The sequence below is a fragment of the Brienomyrus brachyistius genome, unplaced genomic scaffold (assembly GCF_023856365.1).
Source record: "Brienomyrus brachyistius isolate T26 unplaced genomic scaffold, BBRACH_0.4 scaffold27, whole genome shotgun sequence".
Classification (NCBI taxonomy): Eukaryota; Metazoa; Chordata; class Actinopteri; order Osteoglossiformes; family Mormyridae; genus Brienomyrus; species Brienomyrus brachyistius.
Genome location: NW_026042306.1, coordinates 1,040,043 through 1,067,477, shown reverse-complemented (window position 1 = coordinate 1,067,477; position 27,435 = coordinate 1,040,043). Strand labels below are relative to the sequence as shown.

At 42.8% G+C, this 27,435-nt stretch overlaps 1 protein-coding gene across 2 annotated transcripts in view; it reads right to left on the bottom strand.

Moving 5' to 3' along the window:
- LOC125720874 (exocyst complex component 3-like) overlaps positions 1–19,698 on the bottom strand; it is a 48,451-nt gene extending 28,753 nt beyond the window's left edge. Inside the window, exons 1-4 of one of the 2 annotated variants that reach the window (XM_048996773.1) lie at positions 19,553–19,698; positions 10,645–10,711; positions 9,700–9,912; positions 8,695–9,331 (exon numbers count right to left, since the gene is read on the bottom strand). In XM_048996773.1, coding sequence (XP_048852730.1) covers positions 8,695–9,331; positions 9,700–9,859 — 797 coding nt within the window. In that variant the 5' untranslated portion in view covers positions 9,860–9,912; positions 10,645–10,711; positions 19,553–19,698. The remainder of the gene's footprint in view (positions 1–8,694; positions 9,332–9,699; positions 9,913–10,644; positions 10,712–19,552) is intronic. The other variant, XM_048996772.1, reaches the window with a different exon arrangement.
- Positions 19,699–27,435: the final 7,737 nt, after the last annotated feature.

The window sequence follows — 27,435 nt, the reverse complement described above, 5'->3', positions numbered from 1 at the left end:
CCCATACTCCCGGAGCACTCCCCACAGGACTCCCCGAGGGACAAGGTCGAATGCCTTCTCCAAGTCCACAAAGCACATGTAGACTGGTTGGGCAAACTCCCACGCACCCTCCAGGACCCGACCGAGAGTATAGAGCTGGTCCACTGTTCCAAGGCCAGGGCGAAAACCACACTGCTCCTCTGGAATCTGATGTTTGACAATCCAGCGGACCCTCCTTTCCAGGACCCCTGAATAGACCTTACCAGGGAGGCTGAGGAGTGTGATACCCCTACAGTTGCAACACACCCTCCAGTCCCCCTTCTTGAAGAGGGGAACCACCACCCCAGTGGGCCAGTTCAGAGGCACTGCCCCCGATGTCCATGCGATGCTGCAGATGAGTGTCAACCAGGACAGCTGTGCAAAAAAAAACATTACCTGGTACATTGGGCGAAGCTTAATGCTCTCCCCATCTATGACGTCATAAGCGGGAGGGGGAGTATCTATACTGGATTTCAAATATTATAACAAGTATTTATCTGAGAGCAGGACTCTGGCATAATAGATACATGTTCCACCAGGATGCCATGACTAATGATCAAATCAAGGGTATGGTTACAGGCATGAGTAGGCCCGACTACATTGTGACATACACCTACAGAGTCAAGAATAGCTGCAAACGCTATTTTTAAAGGACTACTATCCTTCTCCATATGAATGTTAAAATCACCAACAATAACAGCTTTGTCAGTACTGACCACCGAGTTTGTTAAAAAATCAGCAAACTCCTTAAGAAAATTACTGTACACCCCAGGAGGTCAATACACAGTAACAATGGTGATTTAGAGTGAAGAGCTACAAAGAGATAAGCCAGCAAGGCGAAGAACAAGAGTTTCAAATGTGCTGAAGCTAAAACTACATTTTTCAGACACTCCTAAGTTGGACTGAAAAATTGCAGCAACACCACCACCTTTGCGATTTGGTCGAGGGTTATGCTTATAACTGTATTCTTCTGGAGTAGATTCATTTAGTGCCATGAATTCATCCAGTTTAAGCCAGGTCTAAGTAAGGCACAGGGCACCAAGACTAAAATCAGTAATGCCTGCCGCCTGGACTTGGCTCTAGTTAGTCAGCGATTTGCCTGGAGACTATGAGCTATGCTTTTAGACAGGAGGTCGGCACCAGCCCGCGAGGGGTGGATGCCGTCCCTCTTCAAAAGCCCAGGCCTACCCCAGAACATTCACCAGTTGTCTATATAACCCACACCATTTATTGGGCACCGTTCCGACAGCCAGCGATGTAGTGATGATAATGTGCTGTACATTTCATCACCACGTCTAGCAGGGATATGGCCAGAGCACGTTGCTGACACACACATCTTCTTTGCAAGGTTGCACACCTTTTTAAATTTTGCCTTAGTGATCTCCGATTGCCTCAATCGGACATCATTAGTGCCAGCGTGGATAATAATCTGAGAGTATTTACTTTTACTTTTAGCCAGCACTTTTAAATTTGCAGAAATGTCGGTCGCTCTGGCACCAGGAAGAAAATTTACTATGGTCGCTGGAGTCGCTACTCTCACGTTTCTTATAACAGAATCGCCAATTACTAGAGCACTTCCAACAGATGTCTCAGTGGGAGTTTCACTGAGTGGGGAGAACCTGTTGGAAACGCGAATAGGCGAATGGTGCCAGTGTGAGTTTGGTTTGGAATTACGGCTAAGCCGCCGGGTCGTCACCCACTCACCTTGCTGCGAAGGCTCTGCTGCCGGAGCGGGGGAAGACTGACTGGCTATCGCGGACATATCCAGAGCCGCTAATACTGAATTGATAAAACTCTCATTCTCCTGAATGTTATGTAACGTCCGGATACATCCCTCTATCACTACAATCTTCTCCGTTAGCCTAGCAACTAACCGACACTTCTCACATGTATTTAGGCAACAAGATTTGAGGAAGAACCTAAATTGCGGCTAGAAATGACCGACCAGGCAGGCAGAAGTGTACTTTTATCTCACAAGCCATGAAAGGGTGGGATGGGGGAACACATAAGTGTGGGGTAGGAACTGTGGAATCAGGCAAGGGTGTGAGAATTTAGGATATATTTTTGTTTATATTAACTATCAAGCAGGCTGCAGGTCAGTTACCATTGTCAACTTAACATGGTACTCCAGCAAGCATCTCAAATAAAGCTTGTAGATGATATAAGCTGGGGCCATGGGGACACCATGTAGGATGTCTTTATTTAAACAACTAAGGCATTATTATTTAATGTTTTTAATGTGTATTCCCTGCATGATGCTAAATACAGCTTACTAGTTCCTATTAAATGTAATGAAATAATCATGTCCACCTTATTTAAAATAACAAAAATGTATCCTAAATACCCTTGCCTGATTCCACAGTGCCTATACCCCCTACCCATCCATGGCTTGTAAGATAAGAAAAGCACAATTCTGTCTGCCCGGTCGATCATTTCTAGCCGCTATTTAGGTTCTTCCTCAAATCTTGTTGCCTAAATGACTTATATCACACTCATACTAATTCAAAATCAAAACGATCCTTATACATTTTAATAAAAAACATAAAACTATATATGTCTGGTGTTTTTTGATTGAGTTTGATTATCAGTCTCTTAAGGCCCTCCCTTGAGTGCGTTCTTGTGGGCATGTCCGATACAACTGAAGTCTGCATACCTTTAAACATTAAGAAAAACAGTTAATGTCTTTTCTTAAAATTTCACAAGTCTCTTTCTGTCTGATTTTTCGCGATAAGTTAGTGAACAACTAAGTATGTTTTGGGGGTCTGAATACACATCACGGTCTTATACTTTCACAGACCTAAAGCCTCCTGACCACCGATGTGTGTGTGTGTTTGTGCACAATATTTACTCAAAAAATTGTGTTTATTAAAATAACTAAAATAACTTTATCTGTCAAAGTTTTTAAAAGAGCCCCAGAGCTGTGGTGTTAGAAATCGACTTTTATTTAAATTATAAATATATTATTTTATACTATTTACAAATAATACAGATTTATAAATAGAGTAATGTGCTTTCTGCCAAGATGGGACTGCTGGCTGTGTGCTTCTTACACCCAGGGCCAGCGGTTAAACGAGACATTACAGTCACTCTGTAGGCACCTGTCATGCCCGGCTCGTCCGATCCTCGTGTGTGCCACACCCCCTGATTATCCACGTGTGCTTCCCTGATCTAGCCCAGCTGTGTCTGATTATTTTTGCCCAGTCCTGTCTATTTCAGTCCATGTCTTGCCTTTGTTCCTTGTCCATCATTGATGTTAGATGTTAGTCTACGTCAGATGTTTCCTGGTCCCCGTTCCCAGCTAATAAATCCCCATTTTCCCCAACTTTGCCTGCTTACTGCCTGTTGTCTGCCCGTGCGATCACCCGCGTAACCAGCGATCACGCCCGCATCCTGACAGAATGACGGACCACATAAAAAGGAGAATTTGGCTCCCGACTGGAAGCGAGGAAGAGGAGGAGCCCCTCCTGCTCTCGGAACCGGAGCCGTTCACCGCGGAGCTGCAGCTGCCCCTCGAGCGGTATTTTTACCAGCCAGAGCGACTGGCCAACAAAGGGGCCAGCGCGGTGAGAGACTCCATCCCGCGGGTACCCCGGATCCTTAAAAGGGGTCTCGCCTGTGTGGGACCTGCACGTCCCGCCACCTGCAGCCGCCCGGCCCGAGGCGCTCCCTTCACCTCTGCCTGCCGCAAACGCTGAGTCCCCGCTGGAGGTCCCGGCTATGCCCAAGGCCACCATTAACCAGTACTTCACCCTCCAGGGACTTTATTGGAGGGTGATGGACGAACCAGCCATACAGGGCTCCCCGGAAGAGGACCAGCTCGCCGCACAGCTGCGGCGTGACTTCGCCGCATTCTCTCCTGCCTCTCCGCAGGGTGACCTGGAGAAATTAGCAGAGGGCCTCAGGAGGCTGATCCAGCTCCGGGGAGCCCCGGCCGCTGCTATACCGCCCGAGCTGGAGGTCCCGGTGCCTGCGCCCAAGCGGCCGCCTCTGCCTGCAGCTCCCACGCCCACGCCCTAGGCGCTCCCTCTGCCTGTGACTCCCATTCCTGACCCCGCTCCAGTCCCTTCTGCCCCAGTCCCTGGGGAGGTCCTGGACAGTCCAATCACCACTCCTCTCTCCTTGGAGGTAGAGGAGCTGGAATGGGACCCCTCGGGGACCCTCTTGGTGACTCCTCCACCCTCGCCCTGGCCAGCTCGACCCCGGCCAAGGGTCCGAATGTCTGTGTCCCGTAAGGGGAGAGGACACAAGGGCAGGGCTGGAGTCCCACCCACCCTGCCCCCTGGCTCGCCCTCCCTCGCCTGTGCTGGGGCTCGGACGGCGCCTGCGGGTCCTGGCCCGCCGGGTCAGCTGTCGCCTACGGGTCCCCCTCCGAGGCCTCGTTGCCCTGCCTCGCTCCCAGCTCCGGCGCCTCGTCGGTCGCCTGCGGGCTCCCCTGATTTGTCCCCCCTCCTTCTCTCCCTGGTCTTTGTCCCTCCTGTCGCCGTTCCTCGTCCCTTTACCCCTCCTGTTTCTGCTCCTCGTTCCCCAGTGTTCCCTCCGTTTACTCCTGGCCCTTTCGTCCCGCCTGTTCCCTCCGTATCCCCTTTCCTGATCTGTCCGTCCGCCTTCCCCGTCCTGTGTCAGGTCCTGTCATGGCTTATGCCCCTGTGTCAGTTTTGTCTGTCCATCCTGTTCCCAGTGCCTCGTTAATGTTTTTTTTTCTTGTTTTCCAGGTCCTGGTTCCCCAGTCTTGTCTCGTCCGTTGCCTCCCCTGAGGCGTGCCCAGAGAGCGTGCCTTTGGGGGGGGGGGTTCTGTCATGCCCGGCTTGTCCGATCCTCATGTGTGCCACGCCCCCTGATTATCCATGTGTGCTTCCCCGATCTAGCCCAGCTGTGTCTAATTATTTTCGCCCAGGCCTGTCTATTTCAGTCCATGTCTTGCCTTTGTTCCTTGTCCGTCATTGATGTTAGATGTTAGTCTACGTCAGATGTTTCCTGGTCCTCGTTCCCAGCTAATAAATCCCCGTTTTCCCAGACTTTGCCTGCCTTGCCTGCTTATTGCCTGTTGTCTGCCCGTGCGATCACCCGCGTAACCAGTGATCACGCCCACATCCTGACAGCACTCTACAACAATTTGTCAACCGCCAGCCATCTTGTTTAACTGACGCTTCCTTCTCATGGGCTTATCGTTCACGGCTCCAAAAGCTCTTGCTCCAAGGGCCCGTTACCCACCGCCGCAGTCATTAGCTGACCGACATGTCTAGACATGCAATACACATAAATCCCCCCCTTTTCCTTGATTCTTGTTGTCGAAAGGCTTAGGATATTTTATTTTAAATAACACATTAGCTAAAAAAGAGTTTCATTACTTAAAAAACGATGTGGTTAAAGGGTCTTATTTGGAATAAATGGGCAGCATGTGTCCCCATTGTTGTCGCCATTTTAAAATGTGTGTCTGCGTGAGTGCGCATGCGCAACATTGGTGCTGTCTCAGGCAATCATTTCATTCGCATTGTTCAAACAGGCCGGTCGTACGTACCAGAGCTGTGCTGTTTTGTCGAACCATTACTGAGGCTGATACACGGTTATTTAGGTTCTTCCTCAATTCTTATTGTCTAAATGATTTATAACCCACTCATACTAATTTAAAATAGCGCTATAACAAAAAGAGCTAAATGTGTCCTAAATTCTTGGACGTTTCTACACGATAACAAAAAACCCCTCTGACTATCTGGCCTATCTAGCATGACAGTACATAGTCCGAGCACTTGGGGGTTTAATCTACCAAAGTTTTAAAAATGTTTTTTGATGTATGTTGCTAAATATCGTTCACTAGTTCGTACAGCTATTAAATTAATAAACTAACAAAATACAACTGAATTGTTTTTATTTATTAAATGTTATTGTTTAAAAATTTATACTAATGTGTCATACATCTTTTCAAGTTATTGTGCCTTATTCCTTTTGATTAACCAGACGTAGATAAATTTAGCTAAATGTAGCGAAACAATCTGGGGCTGTTGTGTTAGAGATCGACTTTTATTTAAATTAGAAATTGATTATTTTATACTATTTACAAATAAGCAAGATTAACATATAGTTAATGTGCATTCTGCCAGGATGGTGGTGTGCTTCTCACAATCCAGGGCCAACGGTTAGCATCACGACAACAATTTCCGCTGGTAGCCATTTTGTTTCCAATTTGACAGCTACTTGACGCTGTAGCTCTTTAAAGAAAATCTGTGTGATTGCGCATGCGGCCACTTCAATCTATCATTTCGACTGCGTTGTTCAAACAGACCAGTCGCATATGGCTGAGCTCCGGGACTTGCTCATTTCGTCTTATTCTTCCTAAAAGTTTACTGTTTAAATGCTTTCTTCAACCTAACAACCAAATAAAATACTGGTAAATACCACTAAAGTCTTTCTTTTTCTTCTTTTAACGTTGGTTAAATATATTGAGTTTAAGTGTTGCCTTCTTTTAAAATGACATGCTGTATGTTAATTGGTTTCGCTTGTGCTTGTTTAAACTCTTTCTTTTAAAATAGGCCGTGGCGCTTGTGAGTACAGCCAGACAGACCTCCGCTGGACATGTATGCGCTAGCTTGCATTCATCCTGCTGTTTTACTACTCCTTAAAAACGTAATTAAAAGTAACACACAAATAAATACATGTGATGTATTTTTATTCTATTAGTTTAACGGCAACCCTTATCTCCCAAACAATATAGCCCCTATCGGAAACACGTGGCATAAGCATGTATGGTATATGGTGATAACCCCCCAACCAATCAGAATAAGGGATACGCCCCCCCTCCCATTTATGTCGTCATAGATGGGGAGAGCATTAAGCTCCGCCCAATGTACCAGGTAATATTTTTTTCCTGCAACATCCAGAGCTTTGAGGAACTCCGAGCAGATCTCATCCTCATGGCAATAACCTTCATCTGGTTCTTCACCCAGGACCTGTTTGCCTAGGGTGAACCTACCAAGGGCATAAAACCCTGAGCAACTTAGCTCCTGGGATCATTGGAACACGCCAACCCCTCCACCATGATAAGGTGTCAGCTTCAGGAGAGGTGTGAAGTGCATACATACAAATACTGAAATATATTACAAATGATGAAAAACATTACAGCTGAAAAACTGCATATAAGCCACTTTAACACAGTTTTGGATTTAAGGTATAAGCTCAAACCTGCTTCCTGTAATATTTCAGAAGAGATCCACATATCCATAAATATATCATCAAGCCAGAATACCTGGGAGGTATATCCGAAAGTGGTTTTGGGTTTAAACCTTATCTATCACACCGCAGTAAAGTTAGCTTTATATTTAGTGTTCTGGCTGTATTATCTTTCATCAAAAGCAAGCAACCCACCTTGGTTTTCCAGATTTCTTTACAGGCGAATTTTAATTAATATTTCTATGGGGACATTCGAAAAAGCTAAAAACATGAAAAAGCTTAATGTGGCTAAATGTACCAAAACAGTGACCAATAATCACCAAATTTCAGTCAGATATATCTAGTCATAAACACTTCTACCTGGCAAAAAATCAGAACTGAAATGGTAGGAATATGGACATTATCTCACATTAAGCATTTTCCTCCACTGAAGCCCATTATAAGGAAACACACCTCGTTCCCTCGATTGATCTATGCTCTCTCTAATTTCAAACAACCCCTGAATACAGTTAGTAAGTTATTCACCTTCAATAGCCCAGCTGTCTTTACAGTCACTGATGGTGAATAGTGCAAGTATTAATAAATACGTATAAAAACACACATATGAAAGTTACACGGTGTGCATTGTCCCCTGTAGTTTAATGCTTAAAGTACATTTCACTGGACATGTGTGTATCATTTAGATTTATGCTATTAGTCTATTAATTCTATCTTCCATACTTTAAATGGACACAGAACATTTATTAATAACAGAAAAGTATGACGAGAGAATGCAAAACTATCGCGTTCCCTTGCAATACTATTGCATTGTATTTTTATTTGTTTTGTGTAAAATCATAACAACATTTGTACACATTTATACATGTGAAAAGGGTTTTGCAGATTTGTTGATCACTTCCTGTCTATTTGTCAGTCACATTACATTTGTGACTTACCACCTATTCATTTGCGGATTGATCTATAGAAAAAAATCCATAAATATGAGGTGCAGCTGTGATATATATCATTATCAGGATATAAGATGACTCATATAAGGAAATTAGATTTTTGTTATAGCACACAGCCCTACGTCTTAATGGTATCAAGTGTCAAAACTGTCCACTTTTTTCTATCACTATGCAGTGCTGTTTCAGTTTTGGGGAAATCGGTCTCAAATTTAACTAGTTCCATTTCAGTGCCCATTCAATGCCTCTGCAGTTTGAAAAAAAGATCTTTGAAGTTATTTGAGTTATTAATCAGGAAATACAAAAGTCTGAGGGAGTATTTTATAAATCGTCATTTCAACGACGCTCTGAACTGTATAACTTACAAAAAATGTATACATTACAAAACAGTGGTTATGAGTATTAGATGAGCTTGATGAACTCAATGTCATAATTGGCTGTCCTTACTCTAGTGATCTCTACATCTTCAGCAGATTCCCCAGTAAAGTCATGTGGCCTTGTTAAAGAATAAAAGACTCAAAAGAGTAAACAGGCATAAAATTCACTGCACAGGAGGCGACTGGCTTACTTTGGGTAGTGATCATACACCCAGGAGATGAAATAGGTGCAGTCCTCTATTTCCATGGGAGACGTGGCTAAATCCTGCAGACGTTCAGAGAAAGCCTGGTGATACAACCTAGCGTACAGGTTACATACGTCAAACTCTTCTGGGTAGCAGTTCTTCACATTCTGCACCACCCTCAGCAGGTCATCTTTCACCAGTTTGCCCATCTTGCAGATGTCCATCTTCAGGCTGGAGGACAGGTTCTCCACCACCTGCACATTGTCCAGCCGGTTTATCCGCAGAGTCACAAGCTCTTCCAGCATACGATCGTGGGTCTTTCTCCACCTCTGTGGCCTCCATGGTGGAATCTGATCCTCCATTGCCTTATGCCACCGCTCATCTCGCTTCTCCTCCTCCACAATGGCACTCACTGCTGACTTGAGGGAGCTCTCCGTGGTCTTGCAATCCAGGGTGTCTCGCACCACCTCCTGGACCTTAAGGAGCAGGGCCTTGTAGTGCTTGCGCAGTGCAGCCTCCTTGGTTTCCCGCTCAGCCTCCTTCTCTCCAGTTGAACCAAACAGCTGTTCCTCTCGGGTGATCAGCTGCTGGCCTGCCTCCCATAGACGCAGCTGGGATAGATTCTCCTCAAAAGGAGGTGCAGCTGAAATGTGGTATGAGAAGCAGACTATGAAACACTATTACAACTCTCCTATTGATAAAAAGATTAATAAACTTTGTGACTAGCAGGCAAAAGGTTCACAAATCCTGGAGTAATAGTGCTAATACTAATTGAATTAATAAAATATTTGTTAATCAGAACGAGAACTAAAACTGCAAATTGCTTTTAATAAATCAACATAAGTCAATGGATGGGCGTAGATGTATGCAGCCCCCAATTTGGCTTTAATCAAACCCCAATAAACACATCCTTGCATTATTATTTATTACTGAACAGTGTGCAGCCAATATCAAATTCTCTCCTATGCCGCTGTCAACGCACGTATCTCAGCTACGGGAACCGTAGCCTACCTGTCTGAGTACCACCTTCAGACGATGTGCTTCTTCGGACACCGGTGTCACCTTTCCTTTTCTGGATAAAACTAAACTTCATCGTCAGTCTAGGGAAGAAATTTCGGCCATCTCCCCCGATCGTATTTTCAGGTGGCGCTTCAGCTCCGTCTTCTTTCATCGTTACTTCGTTTTGGCCTAGCTGTGGGCTTTCTTCACTTTCTCTTTCTCTGACTAGTAATACAAGAAACATTTCCAAATTTAACTGAAATTGAGCTATTTATTTCGGCAGGCGACTATATTTTACGTGTTTTATGAAAGTCTACGCGGTCTTCTTCATGAAAAAAAAGAATCGAGCTTTTTAGGCAAAGCTGGGCGTGTACAGTAGGCTAAAAGCAGATGCGTGAAACAATGGGACAACGGGAGAAATATTTCGGAAAAATGTTTATAAATAATTTTAACATTTTTACACAAAACTTTACGAAAATACGGCACTATTTTCTAAACAACCGATATTGCCTCCATCCAAAGAATCTGTTGTGCCAAATTTATGTAAATACAAACATGTATACGAAATATATACGTAAATGTACAGAAATACCGCAAAAAATCATTAAACATTTCTTGCGATTTGATTTAAAAGTCATAGAATATGTCAATATGGAATATGCTAATAAAACTGCCAATATGTCAGTTTTCGGGACTGTGCTGAAGCATGCGTTACATTCGGAACAAAATGTTTACGTTTAAAGTAAATTCATCATATCATCAATATGATTAATGAAAATCAGATCAGGTTAAATTAAAGCTATCTGCCAAATGATTCAATTCGAAAGAAAAATTTAAAATATTAATTAAAACATCTGAAACATCCGATAGCTTATTTAAAGATTGATTTTTGGAACGATAATTAATAAAATATAAATATGTGATTCGCACCAATTTAAATCAGCTATGTACACCTACCTTGAGTTCGGTGTTTCGGACTGCCTGCTGGCGCAGATTATTTTAATACGCCTCCCCCCTCCCCCGTCTGCTTGGGCGGCGCAAGAGGAGTGGTTTAAAAAAATCAAAAGTAAAATCAGATGTTATGAGCGGCCGTTAGGGACTTTATTCAGAATTACTATACATTTACATATGTGAAACCCTGCATGAACCTATATGAAACCAGAATCCTTCACACAGTATACTGAAAACTGCACACACAAGTGAAAGTATACACTACTGAAAGACTCAGAACATAAACAACTGAAACCCTCTCATATAAACTGGTAGGATGTCTTTATTAAAATAACTAAGGCCTTATTCTTTAAAGTTTTTAATGTGTATCTGATGCATGATGCTAAATGCAGCTTACTATAGTTCCTATTAAATGTAATGAAATAATCATGTCCACTTTATTTAAAATAACAAAAATGTATCCTAAATTTTTATACCCTTGCCTGATTCCACAGTTCCTACACCCCCTACCCATCCATGACTTGTAAGATAAGAAAAGCACAATTCTGTCCGCCCGGTCGATCATCTCTAGCTGCTAATTTGGTTCTTCCTCAAGTCATGTTGCCTAAATGACTTATGTCACACTCATACTAATTTAAAATTTCACTATAACAAAGCGGCCAGAAAAATAAGAAGCGCACTAGAAACGGTGAATCGAGCCCAAGGTGGCGAGAAGGATCAGTTATTAGTCCTTTGTTTTCTCTCTGCATGCTGCCATTAGGTAGCATAATGAGACAATATGTTAATTATCACTCCTATCCCAAAAACAACAATAAATTTATTTTTGTATAGCGCATTATCACAACATTACATTGTCTCAAAGCACTTTACAGCATCCTTACCCAAAGCCCCCAGTGAGTAAGCTGTAGGCGACAGTGGCAAGGAAAAACTCCCTAGAAGGAAGAAACCTTGGGAGGGACCAGACTCAAAGGGGAAGCCCAAACCTTCAGGGGCCGGCAGGGAGAATCAAATTGGAGAGATGGCTAAGTGCCAAGTCACACCATCTAAGTCATATGATTTGAGACACAACTAGGGAGCAGGAAGGTGATGACAAGCCAGTGTCAATGCTCCTTCTGATCGCCAGGCAACCAGTAGTAAGGCAGGAGGGCAGACATGGAGAACGACGCAGGCAGAACGGCGAGATGGATACAAGGACGTCATGGGTAGTGGTGACATCACATGTAGCAGGGTGTGCTAAGGTCGATGGGAGGCTATACTGGATTTCAAATGTCAACAAAGCATAGGACTCTGAGGTATAATAGATACATGTTCCACCACGATGACTAATAATCAAACAAGGGTATGGTTACAGGCATGAGTAGGCCCGACTACATTCTGACATACAGCTACAGAGTCAAGAATAGCTGCAAACACTATTTTTAAAGGATCACTGTCTTTCTCCATATGAATGTTAAAATCACCAACAATAACAGCTTAGTCAGTACTGACCACCAAGTTTGTTAAAAAATCAGCAAACTCCTTAAGAAAATTACTGTACACCCCAGGAGGTCAATACACAGTAACAATGGTGATTTAGAGTGAAGAGCTACAAAGAGATAAGCCAGCAAGGCGAAGAACAAGAGTTTCAAATGTGCTGAAGCTAAAACATTTTTCAGACACTCCTAAGTTGGACTGAAAAATTGCAGCAACACCACCACCTTTGCGATTTGGTCGAGGGTTATGCTTATAACTGTATTCCGCTGGAGTAGACTCATTTAGTGCCATGAATTCATTCGGTTTAAGTCAGTAAAGCATAGGGCACCAAGACTAAAATCAGTCATTATTTCATTAATTAATAGTGCCTTAGTAGCCAGTGATTTTACATTGAGAAGTCCAAATTTAAGTTTAAGCCTTGCATCACAACTGTTTTTTAGTAACGGATTCATTGTCATTTTTATTAAGTTTTTATGGCATACACTACAGTGGAATAGACTTCCATGATTCAAAATGCGGGGAACAGACAGTCTCAATAAAATGAACCCTAGGTGACAACTCCAAGCGACTAGCAGTTTATGCTGGTTTGCCTGCTACCTGGGCTTGGCTCTAGTTAGTCAGCGATTTGCCTGGAGACTATGAGCTATGCTTTTAGACAGAAGGTCGGCATCAGCCCGCGAGGGGTGAATATCGTCCCTCTTCAAAAGCCTAGGCCTACCCCAGAACATCCGCCAGTTGTCTATATAACCCACACCATTTATCAGGCACCGTTCCGACAGCCAGCGATGAAGTGATGATAATGTGCTGTACATTTCATTGCCACGTCTAGCAGGGATGCGGCCAGAGCACGTTATTGACACACACATCTTCTTCGCAAGGTTGCACACCTCTTTAAATTTTGCCTTAGTGATCTCCGATTGCCTCAATCGGACATCATTAGTGCCAACGTGGACAATAATATTAGCATTTGCATTTAGTTTTAGCCAGCACTTTTAAATTTACCAAGATGTCGGTCGCCCTGGCACCAGGGAGACAATTTAGAGTCGCTACTCTCATGTTTCTTACCAAAGAATCGCCAGTTACTAGACCACTTTCAACAGGTGTCTCAGCGGGAGTTTCACTGAGTGGGGAGAACCTGTTGGAAACGCGAATAGACAAATGGTGCCAGTGTGAGTTTGGTTTGGAATTACGGCTATGCCGCCAGGTCGTCACTTACTCGCCTTGTTGCGAAGGCTCTGCTGCCGAAGCGGGGGGAGACTGATTAGCTAAGGCAGACATATCCAGAGCTGCTAACACTGAATGGATAAAACTCTCATTCTCCAGAACGTCTGGATATGTCTCTCTAACACTACAATCTTCTCCGTCAGCCTAGTGACTAACTGACACTTCTCACATGTAAATGTACTGCTAATGACTGGAGAAGAATAACTAAAAATATTGCACTCAGAACACGGAACAGGAGACATTAACATTTCAATTTATTAAAACATTTCTTAAAACATTAGAGCATTATTACCAGAAAAGGCCAATCTTAAGAGATTCAATAGGATTTCTATGTTAGACTGAAGTTAATAATCACTGCAATAGTTTTTACTTAGGTATTTCAGTGCACCAATTTGACTTTAATGTTGAAATAGATTCTAAAACATGGAATGATTTCATAACTAGAGAAAAACTAGCAAAGGTAGCTTATAGTTAAGCTTACTTCAGTGAGCAAGGAACGATTTAGCACCAGCAATATTAGACAAAACTATATCGGAATTCAATCTGTAATTCATATAGGAAAACTGTGTTGCTGCTTCTACTACCCTGGCTGCAGCTAGGACACCAAACTATTCATCCATTGCTGCGATGTATACACTACCCAGAAGAGTCCTAGCCATCACTCCTGAGCACTACTGCAGTCGTACTAGATAGAAGCACCAATGGCGAGGGTGAGGGTAGACATGCTGGGCTGTTTTCCCTGTAGAAATCCTGGGAATTGCTATTTCTTGGTAGGCATGAATTATTACACCGAGTGACCAAAGGCATACACGGTTCCTAACTAGAGCACAGCAACCAAGCTTGTGGTGGAGGAGTTCTGCTGCCTCAGCATGCCGAAGTGCACAGTGACCAGGGTTGGACTTTGGTAGCACAGGCACACGGTGAGGTCTGCAAGCACTAGGCATTTTGAAGAACTATACTACCCCTTCATCCCCAAAGTGACGTGCTGGTGGATGGGTTTCATCATACGCTTCTTCTGCAGCTTGACATCCTCATCACCCAACACTAGTGCAAATGGGACCACCACCTGTCTCTGGACCTGTGGACATATCGAATACCGGGCAATGTTGCCAGAGAGCATTCGGTTGGGGGTCACCGAGGACAGCTGACTCCTCAGATGGGAGTAATATGACATCATGGGGCCAGTCAGCAAAGACTGATTATGCGGGTTATTAGGCATGTAACGATGAATCGCGAATGTAATGTATGACAATTTAAACCAGCTGATGTGGAAAATGAATCGCTACTTTAGGAGTACTTCATGGTACTTTACTTAACAGAAAAACTGGGGTAATATTACATTTGATTTCACGACGTCAGTTTGACATCAGATGTCACTGCGTATTCACGTCGACGTCGTACATTAGTTTTTGGTTTTGATCGAAGGCGAGATGGTGAGCGAATTTGAAATTGAGGATACACCCCCTGATCTTAAATCGGTGGTGTGGCAGCATTTCAGTTTTCCGGTAATCACAAATGAAAACAGCGAGAAGAGAAAAGCAAAGCCAAGACAAAAACTGCGTGCAAACATTGTAAAAGACTGGTAACATACACAAATAGCACAACGCTTCAGCATGTCCACTGGCACCAGTGAGCTCAATTCACCACTACCACCGCGAAGATTAATAAAAGGGCAAACCACGCTAAAAAGCAGCACACGTAAGCCTTAGTTTATTTGGTAACACTTTATATTTTGAGTGGCTTTCATTGGGTTACAGGTGTATTGTTAATACAGTCATTGCTGTGTAAAAATGATTCACTGCACCCTCAACAGTATATGTACTGTGGAGTTAATTGATGTTTGAACCCTATTCAGAGTTATTGCAAATTCTGTCATCCTTTCCACAGAATCAGTTTTTATAGTAGTATATACGGAGGACAGCCCAGTGACTCAGTGGACGTCGCTGCTGACTCACAGCTCCAGGGCTGTGCTTCTAAAACCCACCCCCAGACTGTGTGCATAGATTTTGTGTGTTCTCCCTGAGATCTCTTCCAGGTACTCTGGCTTCTTCTCACAGTCCAAAAGAATGTGGTTCAGTGAAGTGATGCTTCCGCTTCACCCACACTGGTGCCCGCTGCAGGATATATCCTACCTTGTAGCTTTTGATGGGTGTGAGGAAAAATGCCTGGATGAAATAAGAGGATCTTTAACACCCTTACCAGGGCAGATGCCAATCTTGATCTTGTTCTCTCTAATAACCAGGACAGGATTGGTAAATTAGACGTTTTAGAACCACTTCACAGTAGCGATCATAACATGGTCAAATTTGAGGTTAAGTTTAGTGTTCGAAGAGCTAAGTCCAAATCAAAATTATATAATGTTAGGAAGGCTGACTTTAAGTGTATGAGACTAAAACTAGAAACTGTGAACTGGATGGAGTTAAATTGTTGAAGAGGCCTGGGAATTTTTTAAAAGCACATTATTGCAAGTGCAAGAGGACTTCATACCTGTTTCCAGCAAGAATAAATCTAGGAAATTGCAACCTAGGTGGTTTACTAGGGAAATAAAGTATAAAGTAGGGAGGAAAAGGGCTTTGTTCCAGCAATGGAAAATAACTGATGATGACAGAATTAAGCAGGAATATCTAAGTCTACAGGCTGAGTTAAAAAATGATATTAGACGAGCTAAAAGAAATGTCGAAAGGATGGTTGCATTGGAAGCTAAGGATGACGTTAAAAGTTTCTTCCAGTATTTTAACTCTAAAAGAGCTCTAAAACCTGAAATTACTAATCTGCAGGATAGTAAGGGTCTTATAATAGTAAACGACATTGATATAGTAAATGAGTTCAATGATAGTTTTGCATGGGTTTTCACTGTTGAGGACCTTAGTAATTTACCAGTTATTACCTATCCAGCATTGTCTATAGCTAATATATATATATATAACTGAAGCAGATGTTTTGCAAAGCCTAGCTAAGCTCAAAATAAATAAATCACAGGGCCCTAAAGGCATTCTACCTGTAGTGTTAAAATAGATGAGGGATAGAAGTAATTTGTCTAACTATAGGCCAATCAGTCTAACTTGTATAACTGGTAAAGTTATGGAGGCTATAATCAAAGAGAAAATGGTAGATTACCTGGACTCCAATAATATTTTGCGGGATAGCCAGCATGGATTTAGGAGAGGTAGATCCTGTTTAACAAATCTGTTGGAGTTTTTTGAGGAAGCTACTCAGGAAGTTGATGATAAGAAGGCCTATGATGTCATCTACTTGGATTTTCAAAAGGCTTTTGATGTGGTCCCCCACAAGAAGCTCCTACTTAAACTCAAAGCGACAGGTATTTTAGGTACCGCAGCGACCTGGATTGATAACTGGTTAACAGATAGGAAACAGCGAGTAGTTATAAGAGGCACAATGTCACAGTGGGCTTGCGTTCATAGTGGGGTACCGCAGGGTTCGATTTTAGGATCACTATTGTTCCTAATTTACATAAATGATATGGATACCAATATATACAGTAAACTGGTGAAGTTTGCAGATGACACCAAGGTGGGTGGTGTAGCAGATACTGAATTAGCGGCTCAGCAGCTACAGCGGGATCTTGATTTAATTAGTGACTGGGCCGATACCTGGCAGATGAAATTTAACGTCGATAAATGTAAGGTACTCCATCTAGGGAGCAGAAATATAAAGTACAGGTATTTCATGGGTGTCACTGAAATAAAGGTAGCTGATCATGAGAAAGACCTTGGTGTGTATGTTGATGCTTCCATGTCCCATTCTCGCCAGTGTGGGGAAGCAATAAAAAAGGCCAATAGGATGTGTGGAGTTTAAGTCAAGGGAGGTAATGCTAAGATTATACAATTCCTTGGTGAGACCTCACCTAGAATATTGTGTGCAGGTTTGGCCACCATATCTTAAAAAGGACATTGTGGCCTTAGAAAAGGTGCAGCGTAGGGCCACAAAAATGATTCCTGGTCTTAGAGGAATGTCATACGAGGAACGGTTACTTGAGCTAAATCTGTTCAGTCTCAAGCAAAGGAGACTCAGGGGGGACATGATCCAGGTATATAAGATTCTAACAGGTTTGGATGCTGTTCAACCAAATAGTTACTTCAGCATTAGTTTAAATACACAAACTCGTGGCCATAGGTGGAAATTAGCGGGAGAACATTTCAAGCTGGATTTAAGGAAGCACTTCTTTACATAGCGTGTAGTCAGAGTATAGAATAGCCTTCCTGATAATGTAGTGCAAGCTGAATCCTTGGGTTCCTTTAAATCAGAGCTAGATAAGATTTTAACGACTCTGAGCTATTAGTTTAGTTCTCCCCAAGCGAGCTTGATGGGCCGAATGGCCTCCTCTCATTTGTATAGTTCTTATGTTATGATCTTGTTTGGATGGGAAGACTAGCACAGGCAACAGGTGGAATGACGTCAATGGCTGGATTGGGGCAAACGAGGCAGACAGACACTTTTAACCAAAGACTAACAAACAACAGGAGACAAGAGGTTTAGGCAGACATGACTGACAGGATATGTCAGTGAGATGTATTAACTGGCATCAGACTTGGCCTTTATGAAGGCAAACCAAGGAAGTCACTTATCTTCTCAGTCCTTTTTTTCGATGAGAACCCAGTGAGACCATAAGGCAGGATCATATACTTGCTGACACTGAACTATCGATGTCCTGCTTATATTAATTGCTATTTTTGTTCAGAGAAATTTCTGTCATGTTGGTGCTTTAGGCAAATACATAAAGTCTTCTTAGATATCGATGCCAAGTTTTCCTTTGTCATCAGTACTAAGAGCACTGTGCCAGGAGCTGTATGGAAGCAAAGATGTCTCTTACTATTTAGGCTTGTAAAATGTCATAATGAAACGTAGACATACTACCACAATTATAATTAATGGATTTTCTGCGTAGACAGGAACTTGTTAGGTTAGTTATATCCAGCTTCATATTACCATGACCTCATTAAGCAGACCATCAGGCAGCATAACATGCAGACACTCCCAATCGATTCCTGCTCAACTTCTGTTGTGAAACTGACACACCTGTATTTCATCTTCTTGCTAATTGGTATGGTTTACAGGCACCTGGTAGTACATTACTGCCTTCAAGGTATTTGAAAGCCCCATGGTATAGAGTGCTGGTTTCATCATTTGCTTTTCTGTGAATGACTCCTACTCGCTTTCCTGATTTTCTTCATGTAGTGGTTTGCATTGTTTCTCATCCAGCTGTCTACTTTCAAGTGAAGACCAATCAAGTGGATGTAATTTGAAATATATCCATATACAAGTATAGAGTGGTATGTATAGGGCATATATGTATACAGTACATTTATGTATACAGTGGCATCCCCTCATGACTCTATTGTGACATACAGAGAGTGAGTGACAAGCAGCGATGGACTAACTTTTCTGGGTGTCCTAGGATGACGTGGGTAGGGAGCCCCCCTAAGTGGGCTATTTGAACTATTTTTTTGGAGCCATAATAGGCACTGGTGCCAGCAGTGAACCTTAATGAGTAGTTTGGGGGTGGGAGTGCTGTAAGTTAAATTAAGTTAAAAAATAAGGGGGGATCATGCAGATGGATCGATGGGCCAAATTTAAGAAGTTTAACTCTTTTGCTAAGATTAATCTTGAATTTTAGCATGCACTTGTTTAATTGTGTTCTCTTCATGTCTGTTCACAATATGTGTACCACTCTAGCAGGATATCACGTATCAGAAGACGTGGGAGATATGTTAGGACAGAATGTTAGTCTTGTGTCTTTGCACTTCTTGGCTACTCTCCTGAGCATGGGGTGTGTCTCAGTGGATTAACCTTCTTTCTTTGTGATGCCGATTTCAACCTTGGCCTTGGCAGAACATTTCCATTTGGCCCTTAATTAAGATTTTCAGTGGCTTGGGGTACCAGAAACAGTAAGTGGCATTGCAAATAGATCCCAAGCTTCTTTCTGAATTGTATCTGTTTGTAAGTCAATACCAACCTGTTTTTGATTATGCAATATTAAAGCATAACAGGATATGTGAGAAGAAGCGTTCCAATATACTTTGGAAAATAAAGGATCATTTCCTTTCATATATGTGTAAGTAGTGTGTTCACCTACTGGTGGATGGAGTGTCTTAAAAATATTCAGGCTCTGTATAGTGACAGATTCCATTTTCAACTACTTATTGAACAATCAACATGGATTTGCAAACCGAACAAATGAAAAAAACTTCCTACTTACTGCCTGCTGTCTTGGTCCTATTTGTCAACATTGTCTAAACTCAGACGAACAAAGTAATACAACACTTCCAATCAACAGAGTCTGAACAGTATTAAGATTTAAATAAGAAGATAGCATAGCTGAGTTAATTCAGTTAACACACACCCGCCTATTACTGTCAGCCTCAGCTGCTCAGAGCCCTTCCCATGCTTTATAACTCTCGCCGTTTCCTAGAAACCACGTGACTTCACTCCTCCTGCTCCCTCTTCAGGCCAGACATGTGGAGTATGGAAAATCAGAGGGGGGAGGGTGTGCACTGGCTAGGCGTGTGACAGGCAAATGGATGGCAGTGATTCTGGGCCAAATGGGGGGGGGGGGGGGGGGGCAGAGAATAGAGGGGATGAGTGGAAGTCCCCAAAACATTGGCTGGATGTAGTCAGCAGTCTGGTCGGTTTCCCAGGACGTCAGCTTTTTTGTCTATTTTGTCGAAGAGCCAGTATTATTTCGTATGAGAAGCCATGCATCGGTGGGGTTGTCACGTTACATGTACCCTGTTTTAAAGGTTTGGCATGGCTGCTTACACACTAACATCGATCACAGGGCTTGTCCTGCTCTCTGCTGGGGAAGCTGGGAAAGCACAGGGATGATCATGCAGAACAAAAAATGAAATGTGAGCTTGGTGCCCTGACCAGAGTTGTGAGTATTCCGATATACAGCACCAATCAAAAGAAACTCACATTTTTATATTGCATGTACTTTTCCTTGAGTGCTGTAGCGTTCTGCACTGTATAGCCTCACAACTTGCTGGGCTTTAAATCCTGCCTCTGCTGTGAGTATGCATGTGGATAATGTTTATATTACATTGTGAGGGCCAAATGTCCCCCACAATGTAATAAAACCCTGTTTTTTTTACATTGTGGAGACCATTTTTCAGGTCCCCACAAAGATCTGTGAATGTATTCAAAAAGTAAAAATGCAAAAAGTCTCATATTTTGTTTGGTTACTTATGGTTAAGGTTATGGCTGTGTACGGCTGTGTTTTGCTCATCATGTTTCCCCATATAAATGAAAGGAGAGTCCCCACAAAGATATAATTACAAACCTTTGTGTGTGTGTTTGTGTGTGTGTGTGTGTGTATAACCTTATCTTAGTTTCTTAATGTTTGATTGTGTTCTTATTTAATAAATTTATCTAGGATTCTCTTTTGTTTTTATTCTTTTTATTTTCATTCTTTGTTATTTGCACTCCCTGTAAAGCACTTTGAACTGAATTCAGAAGTATGAAAGGTACTACGTAAAGAAAGCTATTATTTTTATTATTATTATTAGTAGTATCATTATTTATTATTGGTGTGCCCCAGCCTTCCGCCCAATGTAGGGAGTACTCCAGCCTTGTGCCCTGTGTATGGTGCGCATTAACAGTGTTCCCTATGCTACCTGGGATATCCTATTCCTGGAAACCCAGACCACAATAAATGGTTAGAAGATGGATGTGCCCTGGTGCCTAAGTGTACTAGGCTCAAGTCTATAAATAATAAAGTCCTATATTTCTTCATTCTGTTCTATTATCATGTCAAAAACAACCCCTCTGCACTTCTCCAGGTTTTGAATAACTTAGGCAATGGTCATGCATTCACCCTTTCTGTGCATAAAAATACTCAAGTTACCCAAATATTTCAGATTTTGGCTACTAAATTCAAAGGCTATTTCTTCTTAATTCAAAAGTGCATATGGTCTAAAGCAGGATTTTGATTTCAGGTAAGTGTCCTCAGACTATTGACTGGTCCTGTTCATCTTCATTTTATATAAGTGTTTTTCCTTTATGAATCACTGAGCCCTGACTCACACACACACACACACAATTTCCCGGCATATGATTATTCACACTGCTTTTATGTTTCGATGTAAGGGAACCTTTAGTAATGCAAGCAATCTAATTCCCACTATGAAAAGGTAGAAAAGAAACAAGGAAATTGTTTTGGTGCAGGTGGTGGCATGAAGTGAAAAACCGAACATCCATCCATCCTCCATTACAGATCTGGGTATGGGTCGCGAGGGCAGCAGTCTACAATGAGGTGCCCAGACCTCCCTCTCACCAGCCTCCTGCACTAGCTCCACTGGGGGGATACAAAAGCATTCCCAGGCCAGGCGAAAGATATAATCCCCCGAGTGTGTCCTGGGTCTGCATCGGCGCCTCCTCCCAGTTGGACATGCCCGGAACACCTCAGGAACGTGACCAGGAGGCATCCTAGATAGATTCCCAAACCACCTCAACTGGCTCCTTTCGATGCGGAGGAACAGTGGCTCTACTTTGAGCCTCTCCTGAATGAGCTGCTCACCTTCTCTCTAAGGCTGTGCCCAAACATCCTGCAGAGGAAATTAATTTCTGCTGCGTGTATCCGCAATTTCATTCTTTCAATCACTATCCAAAACTTGTGGCCATAGGTGAGTGTAAGAATTTAGATCGACCAGTCAATCTATAGCTTTGTTTTTTGACTCTGCTCTCTCTACACCATGATAGACGAGTACAAAGTCTGTGTTACTGCTAGCACTGCAGTGATCCAAGAGTTGATCTCTCCCATTCATTCTTCCCTCACTCAAAAAAGACAAACGCACAGAAAACATGTAAAATAAAACAGGTAGAAATAGAAATTATGGTGTGAAAATAATATAAGTATAATACAGAAAAAACACTCCCAAACCACTATGCTACTGCAAGGTTCATATGAATTTGGTTTTTGTCAAATGAAAATCCTTTTAAGTGAAATGATCAAAGATTAATTGTCTTCAAGCCATTGAGAAGCATATAGAAATTTAGCCTGTAGTGTCTGCTGAGCTCCAGGTTGAGTTCAGCATCATACAGGACCAGGCCTGCCATGTGTATTGTTTGTACCCAGAGAAAAGATTATCTCCAAGCCCCCCCCCCCCCCCCCCCCCCCCCCTAGCACACATTTCCGCACTGCACTCAGGATATACGTACACACAATGTATGTTAAATTTGCGCACAGTAAAAGAACTCTTACTGAAATAGTAGACCAAATAATTTTTTGCTATTTATTTTATGAAGAGTTTGCATTGTTTGCAAGGAAATTCATTTTTGACCACTATGTCAAGGAAAAATAGGAAGATTGTCAGCCAAGCTCTCGCAGGGAAGCACGGACCCAGAAGTGTGGAACCAATTGATCTTTATTGGATCAATCAGGCAAAGGGCTTTCAAGGGGTGAGACGAATAGAATGGTCGTGGACGTGGAGAAGGTCAGAAGCCAGGGTGGTCAGTCCTACGGGCAGGCACGAGACACGTAGACACAGGGAAGGGGAGACGAGAGATCCTGGGACTGGCAGGGAAGGCAGGGCAGGAGGTTCAGGGTCGAGGGCTGGTCTGGGGAAGGAAGGTAAACAGGGTAAGGTGCACACAAAGGGTAGATGGAAGCGGTAGGAAATGTGGGAAAGACAACAGACAAGAAAACGCTCGGTACTGCTATTGAACATAGGCAAATACTTTGCAACCTTAGTTGCGTGTGTCGAGCCTTTGTAGTCTCCCGTATTAGTCTCTAATTGGACGTCTCCGCCGGTCTACGCCCGGGAGGTGTGACAAAGATAAAGAAATAATAAGGTTTTATGTGATTCACAAATACTATATAAAGTTTTCACAAATATCTATTTTTGAAAAATTATTCCAGCACATTATTTAAAGGTGAGGGTCTGGAATCAACTTGACTTAAATTCCCCCTTTTTGGAAGTCTTGTAATGGTGAGCATGACTTTCTTTGTTTTGCTTCACTGTCATGCTTTGTTTTACTTCATTTACCTACGTTTGCTAAGGGTCTTTCAACAAGGTGAGAGAGGCCTGCAGGCTTCCTGGACAATCCAATACTCTACATTATGAAGAAACAGGCAGACTTTCTGACAAGAAGGCTTATAATCCCATTTCAAACTGGACAAATAGCCTAGAAAAAGCAAGTTTTACTCCTCTCCATGCCTCTTTTGCTTATCTACAGCTCGCTGTGCTGATGACAAAATCACCTTCTAAAAGGGACAAATTATATCGAAAATTAAAAGGAAAAATGTTAGTAATACAATCCACAAACCATTTCTCTTCAGATCATGCATACATTCCCACTGTCAAATGTTTCCTGAGTTGTACTAGATATGCTTCTTCCTCTTCAGCTGTTCAGGGGTGGGGGTCTCTGTCCTCTGTGTAGGGCTTGACTTTCTCCTTTTATTCTTTGTTTTCTGGAACCCTTAATTAGGTGCAAATTCTTAGCAAACAGGGACATATGTAGCAACAATCTACAGCACCCAGGAACCATCCATCCATTTTCCAACCCGCTTATCCTTCTGGGTCGCAGGGGGTCCTGAATATACCCCGGAAGCTACGGGAACGAGGCAGCCCAAACGCAACTCCTTCGATCGCTCGGCCCTCAAGAACTATATGACAAACATAATTTCAACACAAACCACAATGGCAGTTCAAGCAAACATTCACTTCCATTTTACACAGGACCATGCCACCAAAGCCATAGTCAGAATTCTAGCCAATTTCTATTGTAACTGACAGCACAGTAGAGAAACCGAGTCACGCCCTAGCTGTCTTGACAAATGCCTTAAGCGAAAGGAACCAAGCCAGTCTGCCAATCCTTACCCTGTGGCTAAATGTTATAACAAACCTAACCCTAACCCTATGCCTAAGTCAATACCTACCTGATTTGGTTGATGCAATATTAAAGCTACTCATCCTAATTATCCCTTTATTTGGCCGTCACATCAGCAAAACAACAGAAGCTTGAAACTAGTTATGCCCCGCCCTCCCCTGCGCGTGTTTTCCAACTGAATATTAAAATTAGTATTGGATTATTTTATTCTCTTTGAAGAGGCACTACAAACCATTTTGTCATCAATATCAAATGAGGAAAAATAAGATAGATGCTGTATATTGAAGAAAAACATTTCTCTTCTTCTAATGGATAACAACAGATTTCATCATCAGATCAGATTGCAGCTATATGAGTCCTGACCCAGCTCTTTGTTTATCTGGTGTCTGCCTCTTCTTCCTGTCTTGCAATGGATTCTCCCCATTGTTCAAAAACATGCAGATAGGTGGACTGTCATGTTTAATGATGTTTAATTTATATAGCACCTTTCCAAAGCTCAAGGTTGCTTTGCAAAAATATAACAAAAACATGTAGAAATTCAATTGAAACAATTTAAACAAAACAAATGAAGATGTGAAACAAAACAAAAAATTTAATTTCATGTAAACAATACAGAAATTATGAAGTGGCAGTCTGAAAATGCGAGTAAGATTGTTGGAAAATGTTTTAATATCAGGTACTGTACTCAGCTTTGAAAGTGAAGAGAAAAGAGATATTATGGAGAGACTGTGGGAGGGAGTTCAAGACTTTGGGTGCCATGACACTGAATGGCCTACCACCTTTGGATCAAAAACATAATTGTAAAGTTTAACAAGAATAAAGACAAGCATGTATAGATTTAATGACTACATTTAGGTTAAAAGTTAAAATATCACTTTTGACAGGAGTGAAAAGAAACCGGATGGGTTGCATAGAACCTGAATGAACCTGGATGAACCTGTTTTGCTGCTACAGTCAGGCAATGAGATATCAAGAAATAATGGAGAAACATTACCAAAAATTCCATTTTCTGCCCAGCCCTGGGTTACACAAGGAGGGGACATCCCGCCTCATATCTTCATGGATGAGATACCTCCATTGTATATCCAAAACAAAAACAACAAAAATATGTATTCAGTGACACAAAGCTTTATTTATTTTAATACGGAAACCTCATTCTTCTTAGTCAGGTCAGGTTGGAGAGCGTCCCTTCGGCCTGGTCCACCTGCTCAGGTCCTCAGCAATTAGGACCCTACAAGCTGGATTATCCTCAGGGAAATGCACCACATGGCCGTAGTGCTGTAACTGACGTTCCCTTACAATGCAGGCCATTTGCCTCATAGAGGACTCCTCTAGCAACCACTCGTTCAACACAAAGTCAATCCAACGATACCCAAGGATTCTCCGAAGCCTCAATTGACTCTGTGAAGATCACAGTATCGTTGGCAAAGTCAGGATCAGTAAATCTTTCTTCAGCAACAGATGCCACACAACTGCTAGACCCCATGATCCTGCCCAACACCCAGTCCATACAAGCATTGCACAGAGTAGGAGCAAGAACACACCTCTGGTGAACACCAGAATCAACTGAAGAATGTGCAGGTTCTCCTTCCACTCTGCACAGCACTCACAGTACCAATGTACAGGCCAGCCATGATGTCCAGCAACTTCAGGGGGTTCCTGCAAAGTCTCAAGATGTCCCACAGAGCAACTCAATCAACTGAGTCAACACTTTATGAAAATTTACAAAGGCTGCAAGAACCTCTGCCGATATTCGTACTTGCACTAGATGAGAACCCTCAGTGCCAGGATCTGGTCGATGGTAGACTTCTTAGGCATAAAACCAGACTGCTCCGGTTACTGATAGGCGAGCAAGTGATCACAGATCCTTTCAAGCAGTGTTATCAGCCTATAGTTGCTGCAATTCAGGCAATTACCCTTTCCTTTCCAGATAGGGACTACAAGTTCCGTTTTCCAGTCAGTTGGGATGACGCCTAACTCACAAATGGAAGCAAAGATTTCCTGCAATGCTAGGAGCACAGCCTTACTACCAGCCTGGAGAAGTTCACACCGGATACCACAGATCCCTGTGGCTTTCCCTACCCCCATCTGATTCACCACCCGTGTAATCTCAGTGAGATTGGGTGATTTACAGCTTATTGGAGGATCAGCCTTGAGAACTTTGGACCCAGAGTTGTCCAACATCCTAGCCGGAGAATCAACTTTAAACAACTGCTCAAAGTAGCCAGCCCAGCAGGTCACAACTGCAGTGTCATCCGTAAGGACCGTCCCATCACTAGCCCTGACTGTAAGTCTCTGAGGAACAGATTCAGATGTGCGTAATGCTTTGATTTCTCTGTAAGAAGGACATGGGTCATTAGACTACAGATGGTGTGTCACCTGTTCACAGATTCATTAAACAAATGTCTCTTTATCTGCCCTCATAGCCATCCTCCTCACTTCCCAGTTTAGACAAAAGTTGTCACAAAGTTGGGCGCGGTGACTCCTCTCGATAATATCCAGGATGCTTTGAGAGATGAAATACCTCCTTCTGGGAACACTAGCAACACCAATACAACCCTCAGCAACCTCCAGGGTCTTATCACAGAAGGTCCCCCACATCACATTAGAGTCTGCAAGTTCTTCACACAAACTGCATGCACACTCATCTGAAACAGCTTGATCTTGGAGTCTGGCCAAGTCCAGCCTCATTCTCCTAGTCGGTGGTAGCCTACTTACAGTAGAAGCCCTTCTAAGGTCTTTTTTTCTCTAAAAGCCAGGATAGGCTTGGAAAATTAGAAGATTTAGAACCACATTGTCATGCCCGGCTCGTCCGCTCCTCCTGTGTGCCACGCCCCCTGCTTACCCACGTGTGTTTCTCGGATCGTACCCAGCTGTGTCCGTTTGCTTTCAATCAGTCTTGTATATTTAAGTCCTGGTCTCCCCAGTTTTCCTTGTCTGTCATTGATGTCTGTTGCCGTCCTGTGTTCCCTGCCCTGGATTTCTTTATTAAAACCCCGTTTACCCCGTCTTCAGCCTGCTTGCCTGTTCCTGCTCGCTCGCCCGCCTGCACGCTCACCGAGCGATCGCGAGCTACCGTGACACACATAACATGGTCAAATTTGAGGTTAATTTTAGTCCAAAACAAAAGTATACAATGTTAGTGTGGCGTTCTTAGGGGAGGAAGCAGCAAGGGAATACGGAAATGGACAACCCGACTACGCCACTCTGGGAATTGCACCCAGAGAATTAGAATACCGGAGTTCAAAACGCACT